This window comes from Mchenga conophoros, linkage group LG23 (assembly GCF_057382185.1).
Source record: "Mchenga conophoros isolate Kocher_MC1m ecotype Shallow Benthic linkage group LG23, M_conophoros_male_GT1.1, whole genome shotgun sequence".
In the NCBI taxonomy this organism is placed as follows: Eukaryota; Metazoa; Chordata; class Actinopteri; order Cichliformes; family Cichlidae; genus Mchenga; species Mchenga conophoros.
This window is the reverse complement of record NC_140547.1, coordinates 52,506,577-52,525,932: the sequence shown is the minus strand read 5'-3', so window position 1 is coordinate 52,525,932 and position 19,356 is coordinate 52,506,577. Positions and strand designations below refer to the sequence as shown.

General features: G+C 42.8%; 1 protein-coding gene across 2 annotated transcripts in view; it reads right to left on the bottom strand.

Annotated features, from left to right (window-relative positions):
• sonb (SON DNA and RNA binding protein b) overlaps positions 1 to 19,118 on the bottom strand; it is a 28,144-nt gene extending 9,026 nt beyond the window's left edge. The window contains exons 1-12 of one of the 2 annotated variants that reach the window (XM_085264979.1): positions 19,003 to 19,118; positions 18,307 to 18,507; positions 17,921 to 17,955; positions 15,652 to 15,824; positions 14,283 to 14,437; positions 11,256 to 11,446; positions 8,251 to 8,518; positions 5,614 to 5,807; positions 4,694 to 4,846; positions 2,970 to 3,145; positions 2,286 to 2,420; positions 1,193 to 1,279 (exon numbers count right to left, since the gene is read on the bottom strand). In XM_085264979.1, coding sequence (XP_085121105.1) covers positions 1,193 to 1,279; positions 2,286 to 2,420; positions 2,970 to 3,145; positions 4,694 to 4,846; positions 5,614 to 5,807; positions 8,251 to 8,518; positions 11,256 to 11,446; positions 14,283 to 14,437; positions 15,652 to 15,824; positions 17,921 to 17,955; positions 18,307 to 18,507; positions 19,003 to 19,085 — 1,851 coding nt within the window. In that variant the 5' untranslated portion in view covers positions 19,086 to 19,118. Of the gene's footprint in view, positions 1 to 1,192; positions 1,280 to 2,285; positions 2,421 to 2,969; positions 3,146 to 4,693; positions 4,847 to 5,613; positions 5,808 to 8,250; positions 8,519 to 11,255; positions 11,447 to 14,282; positions 14,438 to 15,651; positions 15,825 to 17,920; positions 17,956 to 18,306; positions 18,508 to 18,793; positions 18,918 to 19,002 lie in introns of those variants that run through there. The other variant, XM_085264980.1, reaches the window with a different exon arrangement.
• Between the last annotated feature and the right edge of the window lie 238 nt (positions 19,119 to 19,356).

Here is a 19,356-nt window from a genome sequence, read left to right as displayed (position 1 = left end):
TCTGACAATTCATTTGCAGCTTAGCCACAACCTGCTCATGCAATCACAGGCAAAAATAGAAATGTGTCCACCAACGATCATACAAAGAAGTCAATCTAAGTGTGTCAGAGTTAAGTGATCTAATAGCCAAGGGAATAAAAGATTTGAAGTATCTGTTTGTGTTTCACTGGGAACGAGGTAATGGTGACCTGAGAGGAACTTCCTGAACTCAAATGACGAACATGGTCAGGACAGCTGATTCTTTGGGGGGTATTGAGAGGTGCCCTGCTCCTGTGGATCAATCAGGATGCAAACTGACATATCTAATGCACCACCAGCTACAGGCTGAGACGTCTGCCACCGTGCACCTTTCTTCTCATACAGCATTACCCCATTTTTCTTTTTGTGGTTTTTAAATTTGTAAATGTCTGCATGTGATCGTCCCGAGATGAAGAAACAAACAGAATATTGTTGAGATATTGATGGTGTGAAAAGTGCCTCGACCATGGCCCCAGAAAAAATATTAAATATCCATTAAACTCGAAAGCCCAAAAAGTCTCCTGAGATGGAAACCAATTCCTAATAAGACAAATGGCACAAAAATGTAGGAAATGTAAAAGTTAAATGTTCTCTCGACATCCTGCAAAGTTCCCACCACGACCACAAAGTAAGATCCACAAAGATGTTCATTCATTCAACAACAAAAAGAACAAAATTAAGGAAGAACACCGTCGTAGTCATGGTTACTGCTCCCACAAACTATCCTGCAACACAATTCTTGGGACAGATAAAAATTTGTATTCTTAACTTTTCAACAAAAATGCACAACACATGTTTGGGAGAAAAAAAGATTTTGCACACCAACAACAAAACCTCATATTTACCATAAAGCATGTTGGGGGGGTTCGTGCTTTTATCTCAGCCCCTCAAACCCTTGAAAACTTTGTAAAGAAATCATAAATAAATAAAATTTAAGAAGAAAATTCAAGGCTAGAGTCCGTTACTATGTTGTTTATGCAACAAGACGATGACTTGAAAGCAGCAAAATGGCAGCAAAATCTAAATATTATGGTTTTGAAATGGCCACGCCCCCTGCTGACCTAAAGAAAGGAAGATGCTAACTCAGACATCCCGGTTAAGTGGAACAGAAACGTAGCACTGAGATGCACACTGGAAGTGATTCTATTCAGTCTAATAAAAACGAGTTTCATACCTTCTTACGATGCTGTGTTCCTGAAGACACTGGAAACTCCTTGGCCATGCCTGCATCACTACGGACTGCTGGACGAACTGTTGAGTTCTGATTGGACAAAAATTGGAAATGGTTACTTCTTTTTTCGAAAAAGTTACTTATTACACAACTGCGACTATATCCACCAGAAAAACCCTATGAAGGACCAGGTGACCCCATCATTACATGCCTCTCTGCAGCTTCTCTCCTCCTGTCCCTGCCCACAGAGAATGTGCCAGGCCATCAAAAATAAACCCAAAATGAGTCAAGCAAAAGTCAAACATAAAGACTCACAAAGCTATGACTTTTCAGCTGGTGGAATACATTTGAGGTACTGCTACCTTTTGCAGCAATAGTTTTGCTGCATGTTTTGCAAATTACCGGATGTTTGACATCCTCTTTGTGAAATCCAAACGGCAGCGAGTCTCATTCCCTCGCTCTTCTGAAACTCCCACTTTCACCATATTATTCCCTATCTGGGAATTTGAACTGAGTTATATAATTGACATCAGCTCAAGAACAGAAAAACCACTCAAAACATCTGCCCAGTTTTGGGATAGCATTCTTCAGAAAGTTGAAACTAAGATAATCAGTTCACAGTTCACACCAGAACCACAGGAAGAAAACAGTGTGACAAAGAAACCTGCATGTGATGACAGGGTCATGTGTATAGGGACATACTGTCAGCTCAGATTCAGTTAAATGAATCGCACAGACAGATGATAACCTTCAGCATACTCCGCAATGAGCCAATCATGCGAACTTGGCCTGATGAGAAAATGGATTTTAATGCCTGTAAAGAATTCCTAAAATATCCAAGATAAATAAACCTCTGAAATGAAAGGATTGTGTAACAAAATGATTGTAAATCCTAAAAGTTTCACGTAACATTTCAGCTGTATCACTTATATTTAAGTTAAGTCTGCATCTAATTGGTATTTCAGCTCCTGCATTTCAGATGTGTTGTGTTGTGGGTGTACAAAGACTAAGCTATGAAAACTGCGTGTTTGTCCAAATATTTCTGGGTCTAACTGCATTTAAAACAGACACGATGCAGCGCACGTGTGCATATTACATTAACACTGAAGGTGATTGCTTTTGGTTCTCGTAGAGCTGCTCCTCCAAAAGGTTTCTCATCATCCTCTTCATCTGAAACATGAGGCACTGCCACTGGCAGCTCTTCTGTACTGTCTGCAATCATCTTGCATTTCTGCAAACACACACACACATATAAAGAGTAAGCTATGTAACTACGACGCATCGCTCTTGTTTTTCCACATTGCAGGCTGCAGATCTCCATGGCTGTTACAGAACACTGCAGAACTGTACTTTAGAACTGCTATGATCTGAGTAGGATCCTGTATGTAAGCAGACAGAGACCTTTCCACCTACAAAGGTAGAGCGGCAGAGCTTTAACAAAACGTAATGCACTTGTCCTTTAATGTAAGGCTCACTCTATGACATTAACCAAATCTGGAAAAGAAAATCCCACCTGACCCTCTTTGAATCAGCTCATATTTTATACAACAACTGTTGGATGTATGTAAATCCATGCTCTAAATCCAAAATCATTTTTAAGTATCAGGCTCATCGTTGCTATGTGAGCATGCACAAGGGCCTGGATCACAGAGGATCATGGAGTGCTTCAGTGTTTTAACTCATTGCCTGTTCAGCTTGTGACCGTTTTCTTTTGGCATACGATGGCCTGTCCTTTGCACTAACTTTAGTTGTTTTGATACATAGAAAACATGAAACTTACGTCAGTAAATTCTTTAATGCTAATGCTGTTCGCTTGCTTTGCTACTTTCCTTTTCACCTCCTCCAAATTAGCGATGTTGGGTTGGGCAGGGGCAACGGGTGGCTTCTGCATAATGGAAGGCAGTGGAACCAGTGACGACAAAGTGCCAATGTTAGTCAAGGCTGCTGTCACAGTGGCTACAAGTGAGAGGAGACACGGCAAAACACACAAATCGGTGAATAAGAAGCACAACAGCTGACTCAAATAATATTCGAACATTTCAGCTTCAGTCGTGTAATTCTGCTTATAGTACTTATTTTATTGACTCAACACACTCGACACTTCACTTGACCTTCATGGTTATTTTGCTCCAGAAAACTTACTCATCAGCAGTAGAACTACTCACACACAAGAAAAGACATCAGGGATTAAGGTTAGGTGATATTTGAAAAGTTTCCAACCGACAATCGTCAGTCCAATAAATGACAACAGGTGATATATTCACGCAGGTGACTTTTCGATGGGCGGAGCAACGTAATCATGCACGTTTAGAATTTATAAGATTTGTTTGAATATTTTACCTTCTTTTCTTGTTTCAGTATTAATATTGCTACTTTTTGGATTATTCATTCATTTATTTATTTATCTGAGATGAGCCAAAGCACACAAAAACTCAACATTACATCAGATTTTTTTTTAATGTTCGCAGGAAGAGACATTTGGATTTTTAACTTACTTATTGTTTAATTTTGTATTTGTTGTTTGGTCGAGTGTGTGATAAGATAAACACAGTTATAGTGCTAAAAACAGCGCTATTATGTTTTCCGTTGACTGCTTCTCTTAGTTTCAACCAACATTATTAGCAAACCAACTCATGGGCAAATAAATAAATAAATCGCTCTTGTAAAAAACGACTGGTGAAAGGCTCAGCCTATAGTCAATATATCCGTCCAATTGCCCAACTTTATTAGAGATGCAGTTTACTGTTGAAGAAAGAAGTCAACTGGATGTCTGTATTTGTACATTTTGATAAATTACAACTTCATTCCAAACAGACAGATTCAAACTAAGTTAAACAGTCCCCTCAAGGAAATGACCAAATCTGTATCGATGGAGCAGCGGTAACTAGGGATGGGTAACGGTATCCAGTGTTCTAACATAAACGGTAGTAACCAGACCGAAAAGCAGCGCACATTTCGGTGCTTTTTTTCTGTGCTTTTTTTTTTCTTGACATGTCACACACTTTGGATTTTAGCCAATCATTTTACCTTTCCAAGGATAGTAGGCGGGCCCAGGTACGTACATTCTTTTAGAGCAGATGGATGATGATGCAGCAGCAGCCGTTCTTCTCTGCGTGAGTAGCTTCATGTTGTTCGTGTGTAATTTACGCTGAGTAGGCTAACCACGTTATTACATTAATGCATGTAAGGTGAACTAGCAAACACCGTCGTAGTTACATGTCTACCTGTCTTCTTGTTTGATAGAGAGATAGCATATATGTCCTATAGCTGCAGAAAAGGCTAACATTGTTATCTTTTTACAAAAAAACAGCTGAACATGAGAGGTTTTAGGACAAAGTTTGTGTTCTCCATTCTCTAAGCACCGGTTCGAGCACCGTTTAAGCACCGGCACCGTTTCAAAAGTACCGGTTTGGCACCGGTATAGGATAAAACCTAAACGATACCCATCCCTAGTGATAACAGGAGGAAAAAATCATGCAGGAAAGAGGAAAGTCAAATTCCTACCAGCAGTCATACTGGCCATTGCAGCATTCATAGCCATTGTTGGCAGAGCCAGGGGAAGCACTGAGGATCTCAGGCTAGCAGGGATAGGCATACCAGCTTTGGCACACATGGCAGCAGCATTGGCCTTAGCAATTTCCAACAACTGCTCCTTATCTGAGAAACAAAGAAATAAATCTTACATTTTTTAGACATAATACATAATATGAAGTTTCTAACAGCTATATACAGTTTTATTTTCCTTTTTTTAAAATAGAAATCTGAGCATATGATTTTAGCGGTAAAGAAGATAAGAAAATTGTAATCTCAAGTAAATCATCACAACAAAATGAATTAATGGGAATTAGTGTGATGATCACATAGTCAGAAGCAACATATAACCATCATCTTTCAGAGGTAATGGACTCAGACTCAAAGTGCTTTATACTACTTGCCTAATTCATCATTCAGACAAGCACTTTTTCTATTCACACTAACTTGGAGTTCACAGCCACCCCATAACATACAGGATCCCACATATATTTACTGGTACTGACTCATGATAGAGTACAACATTGAATCCCCTGTTGTTCTCACAGTATTTAAACTTGAGCTTTATCATGGGGGGGGGGGGGGGAAGCATCAAGTTGACAAGGAAAGGTGAGCAACTAAAAAATGAAGTAAACAAGAGGTTTACTTCATTTTTTAGAGGTTTTTACTAGAAAAAACCTCTAAAAAATGAAGTAAACAAGAGGTTTACTTCATTTTTTAGAGGTTTTTTCTAGTAAAAACTGGCACCTAGTAAAAATCAGGCGCTAACTTATTTACAGTTACTTTATGACAGCAGCCTCCTCTTTGTTATATACAATAGCACCAAAATACAAGTAACAAAAAGGAAAAATGGCACGTATTACATTCACACGAGTGACTTCATAATATCTGACCCAGTTCACTGATACGGTGAGGGCTGTTGCTCAAGCTGCCGTGTTTCCGTGAGGGCGACCTGTTTTTGCGTAGGATTAGCACAGGGGAATGGCTCGGCTCACGCTTCCAACGGTCTCTCTGGCTGTATGCAACCCTCCGCCGACTTTGTGACACTGACCGCGAGCGTGACCGCCGTGGCCTGCGGCCCCTTGACCTACAAAGCAACATGCAGTCTCATTTATCTTTCAAAAAACCAACTGCTAAACAACATCTGTATACAAATATTCATAGGTGAAACTTTACAATGTAATAAAAGCACTCACAAACTTTCAAGAACCACTGTGTACAGCTACAACTGTGATAAATATTTTGGGCACCCTCCTCTATGATTCTGTTCCATGGACTGAAAAACTAGATGTGATGAAGACAATGTGGTGATTGCAAAATGGCCAGGAAGCACTAGTTTCATCAGAACACTCTTGCCAACACATAATCAGGCAAACTGCATTTGCAACTGTGGGGAAGCAAGTTGCCACCTCTAAATGAGGCCGTGGTCCTGTGGAACAGGATGACTTTGACGCCATCGTGCACGCACGGGCGTCTGCTTTGCATGCACTGCTACAGTTTCAGGGTCCTGCAGGTACCTCCCTGCACTCAGAGAGAAATCCTGCTCACGTGAATAAACTTACTTTTGACTGTCGGGAGGCAGAGCCCAAAGGAGGATGGGCTCCTGATGTGATTGGCCACTTTGATGGACACTTCAGATTACTGTGTTAAACTGAGTTACACTGTGCCAGCGACAAATGCTGTTCTAAAGCGCATTTGTTTACAATTTGAAAGATAAAGTTTAGTGAATTAAGTATCAACAGCTATTGTTTACTGAGTGGAAATACACACAAGTGTCACTGGATTACTTTAATGCTGAAGAAATATTTGAAACCATTAATCTGTGGTACAGAATAACACAGCTTCTATGATTTAGAAAGAAATCATCATAATGAGGACGCATCATTCCTCAAGTCAACTGAGTAAACTTAATTTTATAAAATGTGAACAAGTATAACATGTTTTATGTTTTTGCCAGTGGGTGGCTTCACTCAGTGAAACAGCTTTACACATCTGGCTCAGAGCTGCACTCACTGTGGGCTCAGAGCTCCACTCACTGTGGGCTCAGAGCTCCACTCACTGTGGGCTCAGGCTCTACTCACTGTGGGCTCAGGCTCTACTCACTGTGGGCTCAGGTTCCACTCACTGTGGGCTCAGAGCTCCACTCACTGTGGGCTCAGGCTCCACTCACTGTGGGCTCAGAGCTCCACTCACTGTGGGCTCAGAGCTCCACTCACTGTGGGCTCAGAGCTCCACTCACTGTGGGCTCAGGCTCCACTCACTGTGGGCTCAGGCTCCGCTCCACTCACTGTGGGCTCAGGCTCCACTCACTGTGGGCTCAGAGCTCCACTCACTGTGGGCTCAGGCTCTACTCACTGTGGGCTCAGAGCTCCACTCACTGTGGGCTCAGGCTCCACTCACTGTGGGCTCAGGCTCCACTCACTGTGGGCTCAGAGCTCCACTCACTGTGGGCTCAGGCTCCACTCACTGTGGGCTCAGGCTCCACTCACTGTGGGCTCAGAGCTCCACTCACTGTGGGCTCAGAGCTCCACTCACTGTGGGCTCAGAGCTCCACTCACTGTGGGCTCAGAGCTCCACTCACTGTGGGCTCAGGCTCCACTCACTGTGGGCTCAGGCTCCACTGTAACAGGTTCTCTGAAAAGACAGTCTGTGGGCTGGACAGGAGAGCAGGACGTGACGAGTTGTCCAAGGTAAGCAGCTAATTTGTCTGACAAGCAGTTCAGGTTGTTCCCAAAAGTTGATTCTGTTGATCTGGATGTTTTGAGTGGGAGAAACGTTTCGTCACTCATTCAAGTGACTTCTTCAGTCTCAGCTGACTGCAGGTTTCCCAGCCTTAAGATACACGTACTGTTTATGTACGACTGAAACTAGCACCAATGGTGAGCAGTGGGATATGGGGTCAGTTCTTGAACTCAAACTCGTGCACTCAATGCTAGTTTTTTAAACGTGTTAAAGATGCCTGGAAAAGGAAGAGTCCAAAGAAACGATTAAAAGCCTAAAATTACTATGACAGTCATTTCTACTGTGATGGGTCTGTATAAACTTTATATAGGGCTTTTTTGTTCACTCAAACCACCACACACACATTCATGCAGCACTATTTTATGCCTTATCTACACACAAATGCACACACTCAATTTCACAAATGTATTTTTGTGTCTATTTTAGCACTAAAAGCTTTGTCCTCTTTCACTGAGTGAAATTAATGCTTTACTTTACCAAACAACAGGATTTTTTCAATGTTTAAATTCTTTGTGCAAGAGCAGTGATAAATTATAAGCAATGGATGAATACTACTGCTAACAATTAAACACAATCTAGCAGTATGCAGACTGGAGGCAGACTCCCGTGTACTAATGAGAGGTGAATGAATAAAGGGAGGGAGGGTCCATGGGGCTATTTGGTGTATGGATGTCATGTATAGAACAGAACCATAAGGCGTGTGTGAGGTGTGATCATGCTTCTCAAATGCAGATAAATTATCTCCAGGTAAGTAAGCCAGCGCAAACACACTCCACCCCCTGACCTACCTTGAGCGTGATCTCTTCCTAAGTGAAGGGCTCGTGGATCTAGATTCTCTCTTGTAGCCTCTACGTGGTGACTTGGATTTTTTCTGCTTCTTTGATGACTTCTCCTCTTTTTTCTTCTGTGGTGACTTTTTTCTTTTCTTTCCAGCAGATTTCACATTTGCAGGAAAGGACGTTTCTGATGCCTTGCACTGAAGCAAGCCAGGCTCAGTGCTCAGGTGATGTTTAGCAGATATGGACTGGCTTGGCACGGACGTGGATGCACTAGAAGCTGAAGTTTTTAGAAAATCACATGACAAAGACCACAGCTTGAAAAAACCCAAATACATCTAAATTAAAAGCCACACCTATTAATAACACAAAGCACTGATTGGACATTACAAAGTATTTATTTTAGTTTTATTCTAGTATTTTAGAATAAAACTGTGTATGTGTCTGTAAGACTAGAGAGGAAATGACATTTTTCAAGTTATCTCTATTATCACCAGATTTATAGTGTGTATGTGTGGCAAGTTGAGGCTGATGGCTCAGCTGCAGGGGAGGAGTGAAGCAGCAGGTTCAAGGTGTGGTATCAGGGGAGGCTGGTCTTCGCAGTTGGCGAGCATCATCTAATCATGCCTTCCCTATTTCAGTAGCGCCTGGGGCGAGAGAGGGGGGATATCTGATCAGATCTGCTGGAGGTGGAGGAGCTGGCAGCGGAAATCGCAGAGAAAAGAGAGCAGAGCACTGTAAAGTGCAAAACATAAAATAATAGTTTGCACAAGAATCTGGGTGGAGCCGAAACCCAGGACACCAGCATGTCATAGCCCCAACCCCCGCAGCCGGTGGAGGCACTAGCGAAGATTGGGTCTGAGCTGGTGGCAATACACCGGGAGTAGGTGGCGGTAGGACTGGGCCATGTCAAACCGTTCACGGTAACACCGGTAAAATGTTGGGCAACGATAAGAAAATGAAATATCGCGATAGAATTTGGGTAAAACGCGCATGCGCAGTGCCTTTGTTTTCATACGCACATGACCGATAAAGCATGGCGGTGACGCAGAATGAGAAGAGCGAAAGCGGATCGTTGAATGAAACGATGACCCAGAACTGGTTTGTAAAAATGCTGCAGCTTCACTGGTGTGGAACTGGTTTAGCTTTCGTGCGTCAGATACACAACAAAGCACTATTTTTGGTAGCGCATGCTAGCGGGCCGTCGTTATTACCGAACCGATTTCATGTACACGGCGCTCAAAAATCTGTTAACAATGTTTCAGTACGACTTTGCTAAGCTACGAAGCCGCACCGCTTGATGGATTGTTGGAGCATTACGGCTGTCGTAGGCGGAGCCTGGCGGAGTGATACGTACTGTGCTTCAACATAATATTACCGTATTGTGTGTGTTTAACCTCTTTTTAAGTTTTGTGTATATTATACATGGTTATGCTGAGGATGTGTCGGCCAGTTTCCACTGGAAACGCCTTTTGGTTAAACTGTCAGCAACGAATTTGCACTGTTACATGTTTATATAACTTTAATGCAGATAAAAAACAGCTGCTTGTTTAAGTGAAAATACATTGATGGGGTTTTTGCACTAATAAAGTTGTGGAGTTGTAAAGTGTTTTGTCTAGTGTCAATTATATTGTCAGTTATATCGATATTGCAAATTTTCAAATATATATCGTGATAAATAGTTTTGGCCATATTGCCCTGCTCTAAGTGGCAGTGCATCAGAAGCAGAAGCATTGTGTGGACCTCCAAGCTTTCTTGGAGGTGTTCCAGGCGATGGCCGGCAGAGGAGTCGGCTCCCCGGCTGCTCCCGTTGCTCTTAGGGGAAGCCCAAGTGGTAGCGCTGAGTCTTCCCACAAGGCATCCTGGACCAGCTAGGGCTCTCCTCCGAGGACCATCTGCACCACTTTCCAGGAGGGTCGGATAAGGCCGGAGGTCCACGTATGTCAGCCGGCTGCAAGACACCGGGATGGCGAAGTGGGTCTGTTGCCACCAGCCGCCGAGCCTTGAGGCTGCGGTGAGGCTGACTTAGGACCAACTGGCAGCGTGGCAGGAAGGTCCGCAGGAGCAGCTGTGTGCAGCAGTGGCTAACTGACTGTTCCCAGCTGTGCGAACAAGGGTCCAGGTACTGTTTTATACAACACTATTTCCCACACAAATGTGATCAGAGCTAGTTCTTACATTTTCTACTCAAGTCCTTAAAGCCCTTTATACAACATGCCTCATTCAGCCATTCGCACGAGCACTAAGTGCCTTCTATTACACACACTCCAATGAACTCATCAGAGAAAATGTTGGGTTCAGCGTCTTGGCCAAAGATATTTAAGAGTGAAGACGAGAGACTCGAGCACCGACCTTTCAATTAAGTGGAAACTGGCCGACATATCCTGAACATAACCATGTATCATATCCACAAAACTTAAAAAGAGGTTAAACACACACAGTACGGTAATATTATGTTGAAGCACAGTACGTATCACTCCGCCAGGCTCCGCCTACGACAGCCGTAATGCTCCAACAATCCATCAAGCGGTGCGGCTTCGTAGCTTAGCAAAGTCGTACTGAAACATTTGACAGATTTTTGAGCGCCGTGCACATAAAATCGTTTCGGTAATAACGACGGCCCGCTAGCATGCTCTACCAAATAATGTGCTTTGTTGTGTATCTGACGCACGAAAGCTAAACCAGTTCCACACCACTGAAGCTGCAGCATTTTTACAAACCAGTTCTGGGTCATCGTTTCATTCAACGATCCGCTTTCGCTCTTCTACTAAACGACCCTGCTGTTACAGCCACCCCAAATTTGTGTTAATAGCTTTTGAGTAAGATTTACAGTATTATTCCTGGATACATGGTGTTTATACTGTTTGAACAGTGATTTCCTCAAACTTGAAATTTAAGATTTTAATATTCTGAGATCCTGGATATCTGATTCCCATGAACTATGAGCCACAATCATCACAACACACTCAGGACCTGCTCAGTCATGGAAACCAACGTCCATTTCATACAGGTCTTACCTAGTTTTTCTGTTTCCTCTCCTTCACTGTGGTTAGAGGTCTGCCGTTTTATTACTCTTGATTCAGTCAACTCTTCTGCTTGTAAATTACTTTCAGTGTTGCTGAGGTTGCCCTGAGGTGGCTTCGGCCAGTTTGGAGGCCATTGGTGGGAATGAAAGGATTCATCTTCTACATCTTTCTTCTCTGACGAGCTACAAGTAAAAATAGAAATCACATAATTGCAGGATGAAGTAATATCACAGTGAAACATATTTATCAACAGTGCTGTCATCAAGCACAGAGTGTTTCATACAGTTAGTTGCAAAATCTTCCTCCATTTTTTTCACTTACAGTGGGGCAAAAAAGTATTTAGTCAGCCACCGATTGTGCAAGTTCCCCCACTTAAAATGATGACAGAGGTCAGTAATTTGCACCAGAGGTACACTTCAACTGTGAGAGACAGAATGTGAAAAATAAATCCATGAATCCACATGGTAGGATTTGTAAAGAATTTATTGGTAAATCAGGGTGGAAAATAAGTATTTGGTCACCTCAAACATGGAAAATCTCTGGCTCTCACAGACCTGTAACGTCTTCTGTAAGAAGCTTTTCTGTCCCCCACTCGTTACCTGTATGAATGGCACCTGTTTGAACTCATCATCTGTATAAAAGACACCTGTCCACAGCCTCAAACAGTCAGACTCCAAACTCCGCCATGGCCAAGACCAAAGAGCTTTGGAAGGACACCAGGAAAAGTATTGTAGACCTGCACCAGACTGGGAAGAGTGAATCTACAATAGGCAAGCAGCTTGGTGTGAAAAAATCAACTGTGGGAGCAATCATCAGAAAATGGAAGACATACAAGACCACTGATAATCTCCCTCGATCTGGGGCTCCACGCAAGATCTCATCCCGTGGGGTCAAAATGATCATGAGAACGGTGAGCAAAGATCCCAGAACCACACGGGGGGACCTGGTGAATGACCTGCAGAGAGCTGGGACCAAAGTAACAAAGGTCACCATCAGTAACACACTACAACGGCAGGGAATCAAATCCCGCAGTGCCAGACGTGTTCCGCTGCTGAAGCCAGTGCATGTCCAGGCCCGTCTGAAGTTTGCCAGAGAGCACATGGATGATACAGCAGAGGATTGGGAGAATGTCATGTGGTCAGATGAAACCAAAGTAGAACTTTTTGGTATAAACTCAACTCGTCGTGTTTGGAGGAAGAAGAATACTGAGTTGCATCCCAAGAACACCATACCTACTGTGAAGCATGGGGGTGGAAACATCATGCTATGGGGCTGTTTTTCTGCCAAGGGGACAGGACGACTGATCCGTGTTAAGGACAGAATGAATGGGGCCATGTATCGTCAGATTTTGAGCCAAAACCTCCTTCCATCAGTGAGAACTTTGAAGATGAAACGAGGCTGGGTCTTCCAACATGACAATGATCCAAAACACACCGCCCGGGCAACAAAGGAGTGGCTCCGTAAGAAGCATTTGAAAGTCCTGGAGTGGCCTAGCCAGTCTCCAGACCTCAACCCCATAGAAAATCTGTGGCGGGAGTTGAAAGTCCGTGTTGCTCGGCGACAGCCCCAAAACATCACTGCTCTCGAGAAGATCTGCATGGAGGAATGGGCCAAAATACCAGCTACTGTGTGTGCAAACCTGGTAAAGACCTATAGTAAACGTTTGACCTCTGTTATTGCCAACAAAGGTTATGTTACAAAGTATTGAGTTGTATTTTTGTTATTGACCAAATACTTATTTTCCACCCTGACTTACCAATAAATTCTTTACAAATCCTACCATGTGGATTCATGGATTTTTTTTCACATTCTGTCTCTCACAGTTGAAGTGTACCTCTGGTGCAAATTACTGACCTCTGTCATCATTTTAGGTGGAGGAACTTGCACAATCGGTGGCTGACTAAATACTTTTTTGCCCCACTGTACATTTGCAGCCTGTTGTTCCCCCATCCCATTTTTTTAGACATGTTGCTGCCACCAAAGTCAAAATGAGCCAAATAAAAACCGAATAAAAACGGAACTGCTCTCTCTGCTCTCTTCGCTTCCGCTTATCCTTTTCAGGGTCGCGGGGGGCGCTGGAGCCTATCCCAGCAGTCATTGGGCGAGAGGCGGGGTACACCCTGGACAGGTCGCCAGTCTGTCGCAGGGCTAACACACAGGGACAGACAACCATTCACACTCACATTCACTCGCACATTCACACCTAGTGGCAATTTTGATTATCCAATTAACCTATCCCCACAAGCTGCATGTCTTTGGACGGTGGGAGGAAGCCGGAGTACCCGGAGAGAACCCACGCAAACACGGGGAGAACATGCAAACTCCACACAGAAAGACCCCGGCCTGATGGTGGAATTGAACTCAGGACCTTCTTGCTGTGCGGCAACAGTGCTAACCACCGTGCCACCGTGACTAAAAACAGAACTGTCTTAGTTTAAACATTCAATGTGTTTTCTGTTTTCAAGTGTGAATAAAATGTGTTTATGGGAGTTGCAAATCACCACATTCTGTTTGTGTCTATATTTTACACAGCAGCTTAACTTTTAAATTTAATCTAAAAGCCACAACACGACCTGATTAAAAGCCTAGTAATTTTACTAAGGACTCAATATTTATTATGGAAAAATAAATATTGCCATTATTTTGCAAACATTTATTTTACATTAACTGGGAGATATTGTGTCTGTCTCTTTAACCTTTAAACAGGCAGGTGGAGTCGGTCAACCATTCATCGGAGGACAGCTGAACATAAGAAAGTTGGTAGTAGTTCCTAGATCTTCCAGTTAGCATGTCAAAGTATTGTTGGTTAAGTTCATAAATCCAAATCATGAATGTGGAATGTCAGGTAAAGTCTACAGAGTGGTAGAATAAATACTAAATAAATGCGGTACATTTACTGTTGGCAGCCGTCTTGGCAAATTAGGATCATCAGCCCACAGATTTGAAGGGAAAACAGTTTGTATAACAAAATAAACAGAGGAGGAGCCATCAACATTTCGTTCAAAGTTTGCTTCCCACCTGGAGCGAGTCCTAGACCTCTGACGGTAGTGTCGAGTCCGAGAGTCAGAGTTCTTCACTGGGCAGGAATGTGACTGGGAGTAGGAATGTGAAGGTGAATGGCATCCCTGCCTGTCACGTCTTTCCTCATCTTCTATTCCTTTATTTGAGTTTTCCTGTCAGAGAGCAATAAAAAATAAACCTTATTTTCATTATTCTTTCGTGAGTGTAGCATGGACTGGTAATGATATAGCACTTTCAACTAACAACTATTTGACCACACAAAGTGCTTTCTTATAACCAGCTTCATTAAACCCCCACACACACTTTCACACCATCACACGGGGCGACTCAGGTTTCACTGTGATGTGCTTATCCTGGCTTTTCCGCCTGAGCCAAAGCTGCCCCAGTTACATCAATATGTAATTTATTTGACCCATCTCCCCTCCGAAGTTATTTTCCCATGCACTCTCAGAACGTCTTCAGTGTGACTGTTACACACTTCCACCCTCAGAGTTGCAGTCTCAGTCCATTCACTTGTGCATTTGCAGAGGAAGCTGGATGTGTATAAAATGGAGAGTCTTCAACTTGATTTTGTGGAAGTGGGCGAAGTTGAAGGAAGGAAAATCTGACAAAAAGGGCGGCTTTTAAGCAACAATTGTGTTTTTATAAGCGAAACCCTTTTGACCTCATCGAGAGGTAGAGGCCGTTCTTCCACAGATGCCTCGAGACAGCACACCAGAACCCTGCAGCCACAGTCTCACTCTGGAGGACAAATTCATGGTTGTGCTTCTCATCTCTCCCCATTAGCAGAAATATTCTTAATTATCTCACAATCAAACAGTTGGTTCAAAGTCAGTGGCTGAATCGACCAAATGGCCCAAACTTGAATTTGAAAATTGAAGAATTTTTCATTAAGCCTTATGTATTGGATCTAATGGTAACAGGCAGAAATATATTACTGTATTATTACTATTACCAAGCACAAAAATATCATCACACAGACTTATAATCAACACACTTAAGATTTACAATGAAAAAGATAAAAGCTCGCATGCAGGGGCTAAATCGGGCCCAATGTCCCGCCTCAGACGCTGGCCCAACAAATGCAGGACACTCGCTCCTCCTAAGATAATTAGTCCAACTAAACAGTCCGACGGTGACGACTTTGCAAGAACAGACTAACAAGCTACAGTCGCAGTCAGAAGGACAGCAGTACATAAATTTAACGTGTATTCTACTTGACATAGTTACTTGTGAACACTACAGACAAATCAAACATGAGAAAGGAATTCTCTCCTACTCTTAGTAAAAGCAAAGGGATAAATCTGTATTAGAAACTAAAGCTGATTTATGTATTGGGACCACAATGAAAGTACTTTGTTTTCACCTGTTTTGGGATTATATCAGGCAGCTCCTCCTGTCGTTTTAGTTTAGTATGCTTTAACACAAAAGCAGAGTCAGTATCTGATGAATTCTCATCGTCTTTCCTCCTTTTCTTCTTCTTCCTCTTTCCAATTAAGTGCTTCTTGCGGCATCTGGACTTACTCTCACGATCCCCACCTGGAAAACAGTTTACCAGCTCTGCATATTTTTGCAGCAAAAAATATTGTATGTGACATATACAGGACAACATATGGCAACGTAGACAGAATTTACAAGGAAATGGGAAAGGAGAACCGCGGAGCTCACAGAGTCTGACTGCACTTGGATGATGTGACAGCAGATGCTGTTTATGTGGGTCTGCTGTGGTGAAACGACAACATGCCGAAGATGGACAACAAAGCACGCGTCTTAGATTATAGCCACTTACCAGCAATATTCGTTGTTAGTTTTTATAAATGATCTACCAGTACGTTGATATAAACTATGGATATAAACTTTAATGAAGGATGGCCCCCTGTGGACTCGGCTAAAAGACATATGTCTACATCATTAAAGCAGTATTGAAGAAGTTTTTAGAGAATTCCACACTGATAATTGTCACATTACTCAAATAGAAACTACTAATACACTATTGAACCTGGCCCTTGTTTTGCTCTTCAACTTCTCTGAGTTTGGTTATGCAGCATGTCTGTAGGTTCTCAGTCATTCCAGACATCGTAATCTAAGGAGCTTGGAATGAGAAGCAACTGGACTTCTTTCAGTTTCTTGAAAACGTGTGTAGACCTCAGACCTCTGCATTGGAGAAACCAAACAGCCACTCCATAAGCGCACGGCACAACATAGAAGAGCCACCTGGACAGGACAAGACTCAGCTGTACGTCTGCATCTAAAGGTCAAAGGTCGCTCTTTCGAGGACACCAGAGAAGACCGATGGTTTAAAAGAGAGTTGACAGAAGCCATCTATGTCCACTGTGAACGACCATCCTTGAACAGAGCGGATGGCTTACTACACCAACCATCTGCCACCTACAATCCAGTTTTGAAATCCCTTCCCTGGCGTCTTAATTAGGGGTGGGTATCGTTTAGGCTTTATCTGTGCCAAATCTGTACTTTTGAAACGTTGCCGGTGCTTAAAGAATGGAGAACACAAACCTCTCATGTTTTCATTTTTAGCAGTCTCTTTTTTTCTGCAAAATGATAACCACCGTCTAGCCCCACGCACGGGGCGATCCGCGCTAACTCACTAATGGAAATTTACCACACCCGCAGTAGATGTGCTCGGTGTGAGGTCTCGCAGCAAGCTATCAAATACGGCGCATTTCTCGGCTTTTAAAACAACGCTATGCGTCGCCAGGTGCTTCATCAGATTCGAGGTGTTACCTCCTTTGACAGTATCACAGTATCAGCTTAAAGCACTTGTTGCTGCTGAGTTTGCATCTTTTGCTGTGAAGTACAGCCAGACTTTGACCGCTTCGCCTTGGACATTTTTAATCTGTAGCTCTGCTCTAACAGAACGTACGTACCTGGGCCCGCCTACTATCCTTGGAAAGGTAAAATGATTGGCTGGAATCCAGAGTGTATGACAGCTCAGAAAAAAAATGGCACCGGATATCGGTACCCATCCCTAGTCCTAATGCCCACTCACATTTTGCGTCAGTTCATCTACACAGACACATGATAGGGTGAGTCAACTGGCCCACACACTTTTAAACAGCTTGGCTCATGTGATGAGGCACATGATCAATAATAGGTTGAGGAGACTTTTCCTCACCCTATCATGTGACCTATCAGGTCACCTGACGCAAAATGCGAGTGCGTGTTGAGGTACCTGGGAAGGGATATCAAGACTGCTTTGTAGGTGGGTGTCTTAAGCCACCCCCTCTGTTCAATGATGGTCATTCACAGTGGACATACATGGTCTCTGAGAACCTACACAGACATGCTGCCTTCCAGAGCAGACAAAACCTTGAAAAGGGTGCAGTTAGAATACAGTACAAAGGACCAGAGTCTTCATGTAGCTAAAGAAGGACATCAAAGACGGGGACAATGTCAAACCAATCAGCTTCTGGGAACATGAGACTGAAAAGGGCCTGGGCCAGCTGGTCAGCAGTGACTTAACTTTTAAATACGAACAAGGGGATTGTCTACTGAAAATATTTTTTAAAAACATATATAAAGATTAGCCACAGAATAGGGCAGCTGTGAATATACCAAGTCTATCTGCGGTAAACACTCGATGCTCAAAAAGTTGACAATATAATAAAGAGCCGTACCTTGCTCTGTTTTTCTTTCCGTTGGTGTTCCTCTTCTATGAAGCAAAGATAAAGCCTGAATTAGGCACATTTAAACAGTCATAATTAACAGTAAAACGGCAGGAAGCTATTGGCTGTTTTTGTACAGTAGTGTTGCCCCCCTGAACGATCTAGGTTGCGGGCTACACGTTATCCCACCGTGTATGTAGTAAACCTTTTTACTCCCTTCATTCACTGACTTTTGAAACTGGACATAATGCACAGGTAAAGTTACAGGTTCCTTTGTGAGCCCAGCCCCTTCCTCTCAGACTATCACATGCTTTCTTTGGAGTTATATTTGCTGGCTGAGCACGTGAGCACACAGGTTTTCTGACTGTGGATGTTGCAGCATGTGCTTTCAGGATCACCTTGACTTGTGTTTATTTTTTCGCTTCAGGTCTGCCCCAGACTCTGAACTACTCTCCTTCTCTCGGTTCCTCTTCTTCCTCTTGCTTTTGTGTTTTTTGTGCTTCTTGTGCGAACTGCTGCTTCTCACGTCTTTGTGTCTCTTTGTAGAGGCATTTTCTGCTCCATCCATGTTACTGCAGTCACCCACTCTTTTAGCATCACTGATGGACAGAGGCAGAGAAAATACGTGTTACTGTTTGACCAGAAAGAGTCAGCCAACGTTTATTAAATGTCTAATATTCTGAAGCCTCTCCCTGCACCGCTTATTGGATAGTAAGATCCAGATGAGGTGTTTAACAGTCATGCCTGTTGAAGATTTAAGAGGTTTCAGGTTTCTTCTATCATTGCTTCGAATTCTTTTCATAGTCTTATCATTAAAACCGGCAGTGACTTAAATAGAAAAATGTCCGCTTCAAACCTAATGAACTGTTTTTAAACTTTACGGACTCTCTCGGCTTTCTTTTCGACCTCCCGCGTCCACGAATGGCCTCGCTCCTAGCGGTACAGTTTAACTGAAAACAAACCTAAGCAACGTTAGCTTTCATCCTTTATTTGGCAACTGGTGCAGCAACCGGTAGCTGCAGCAGCGACTAACATGTCTGTTCAGTGAAATTTCAAATAACGTCTCAATAGAAGAATACAAACAAACAACATACGCTTTGTCCTCATTCTGGTCTTCAATTTCTCTGATTTTATTTAATATGAAATCTTGAAAAATTTGCTCTATGTTGGCCGCCATGTTTTAATGTGCATCGCTTTGCCGTTCCGGGTGGAAAGTGAATATCTGTGGCAATGTTCCGGATGAAAATCTGTTCCTCCTCAGCAGACTACACTCAATCCTATACAGTTCCTCTGTATAGGGTATTGTTTTTTTCAATAATCATTGTCATAATGATGATGATTATTATTATTAATTACTATTGTCTCTGCTCAGTTTATTATTATTATTATTAGTATTAGTATTATTATCATCATCATTATTATTATTAGGGCCCGAGCACTGAGGCCCT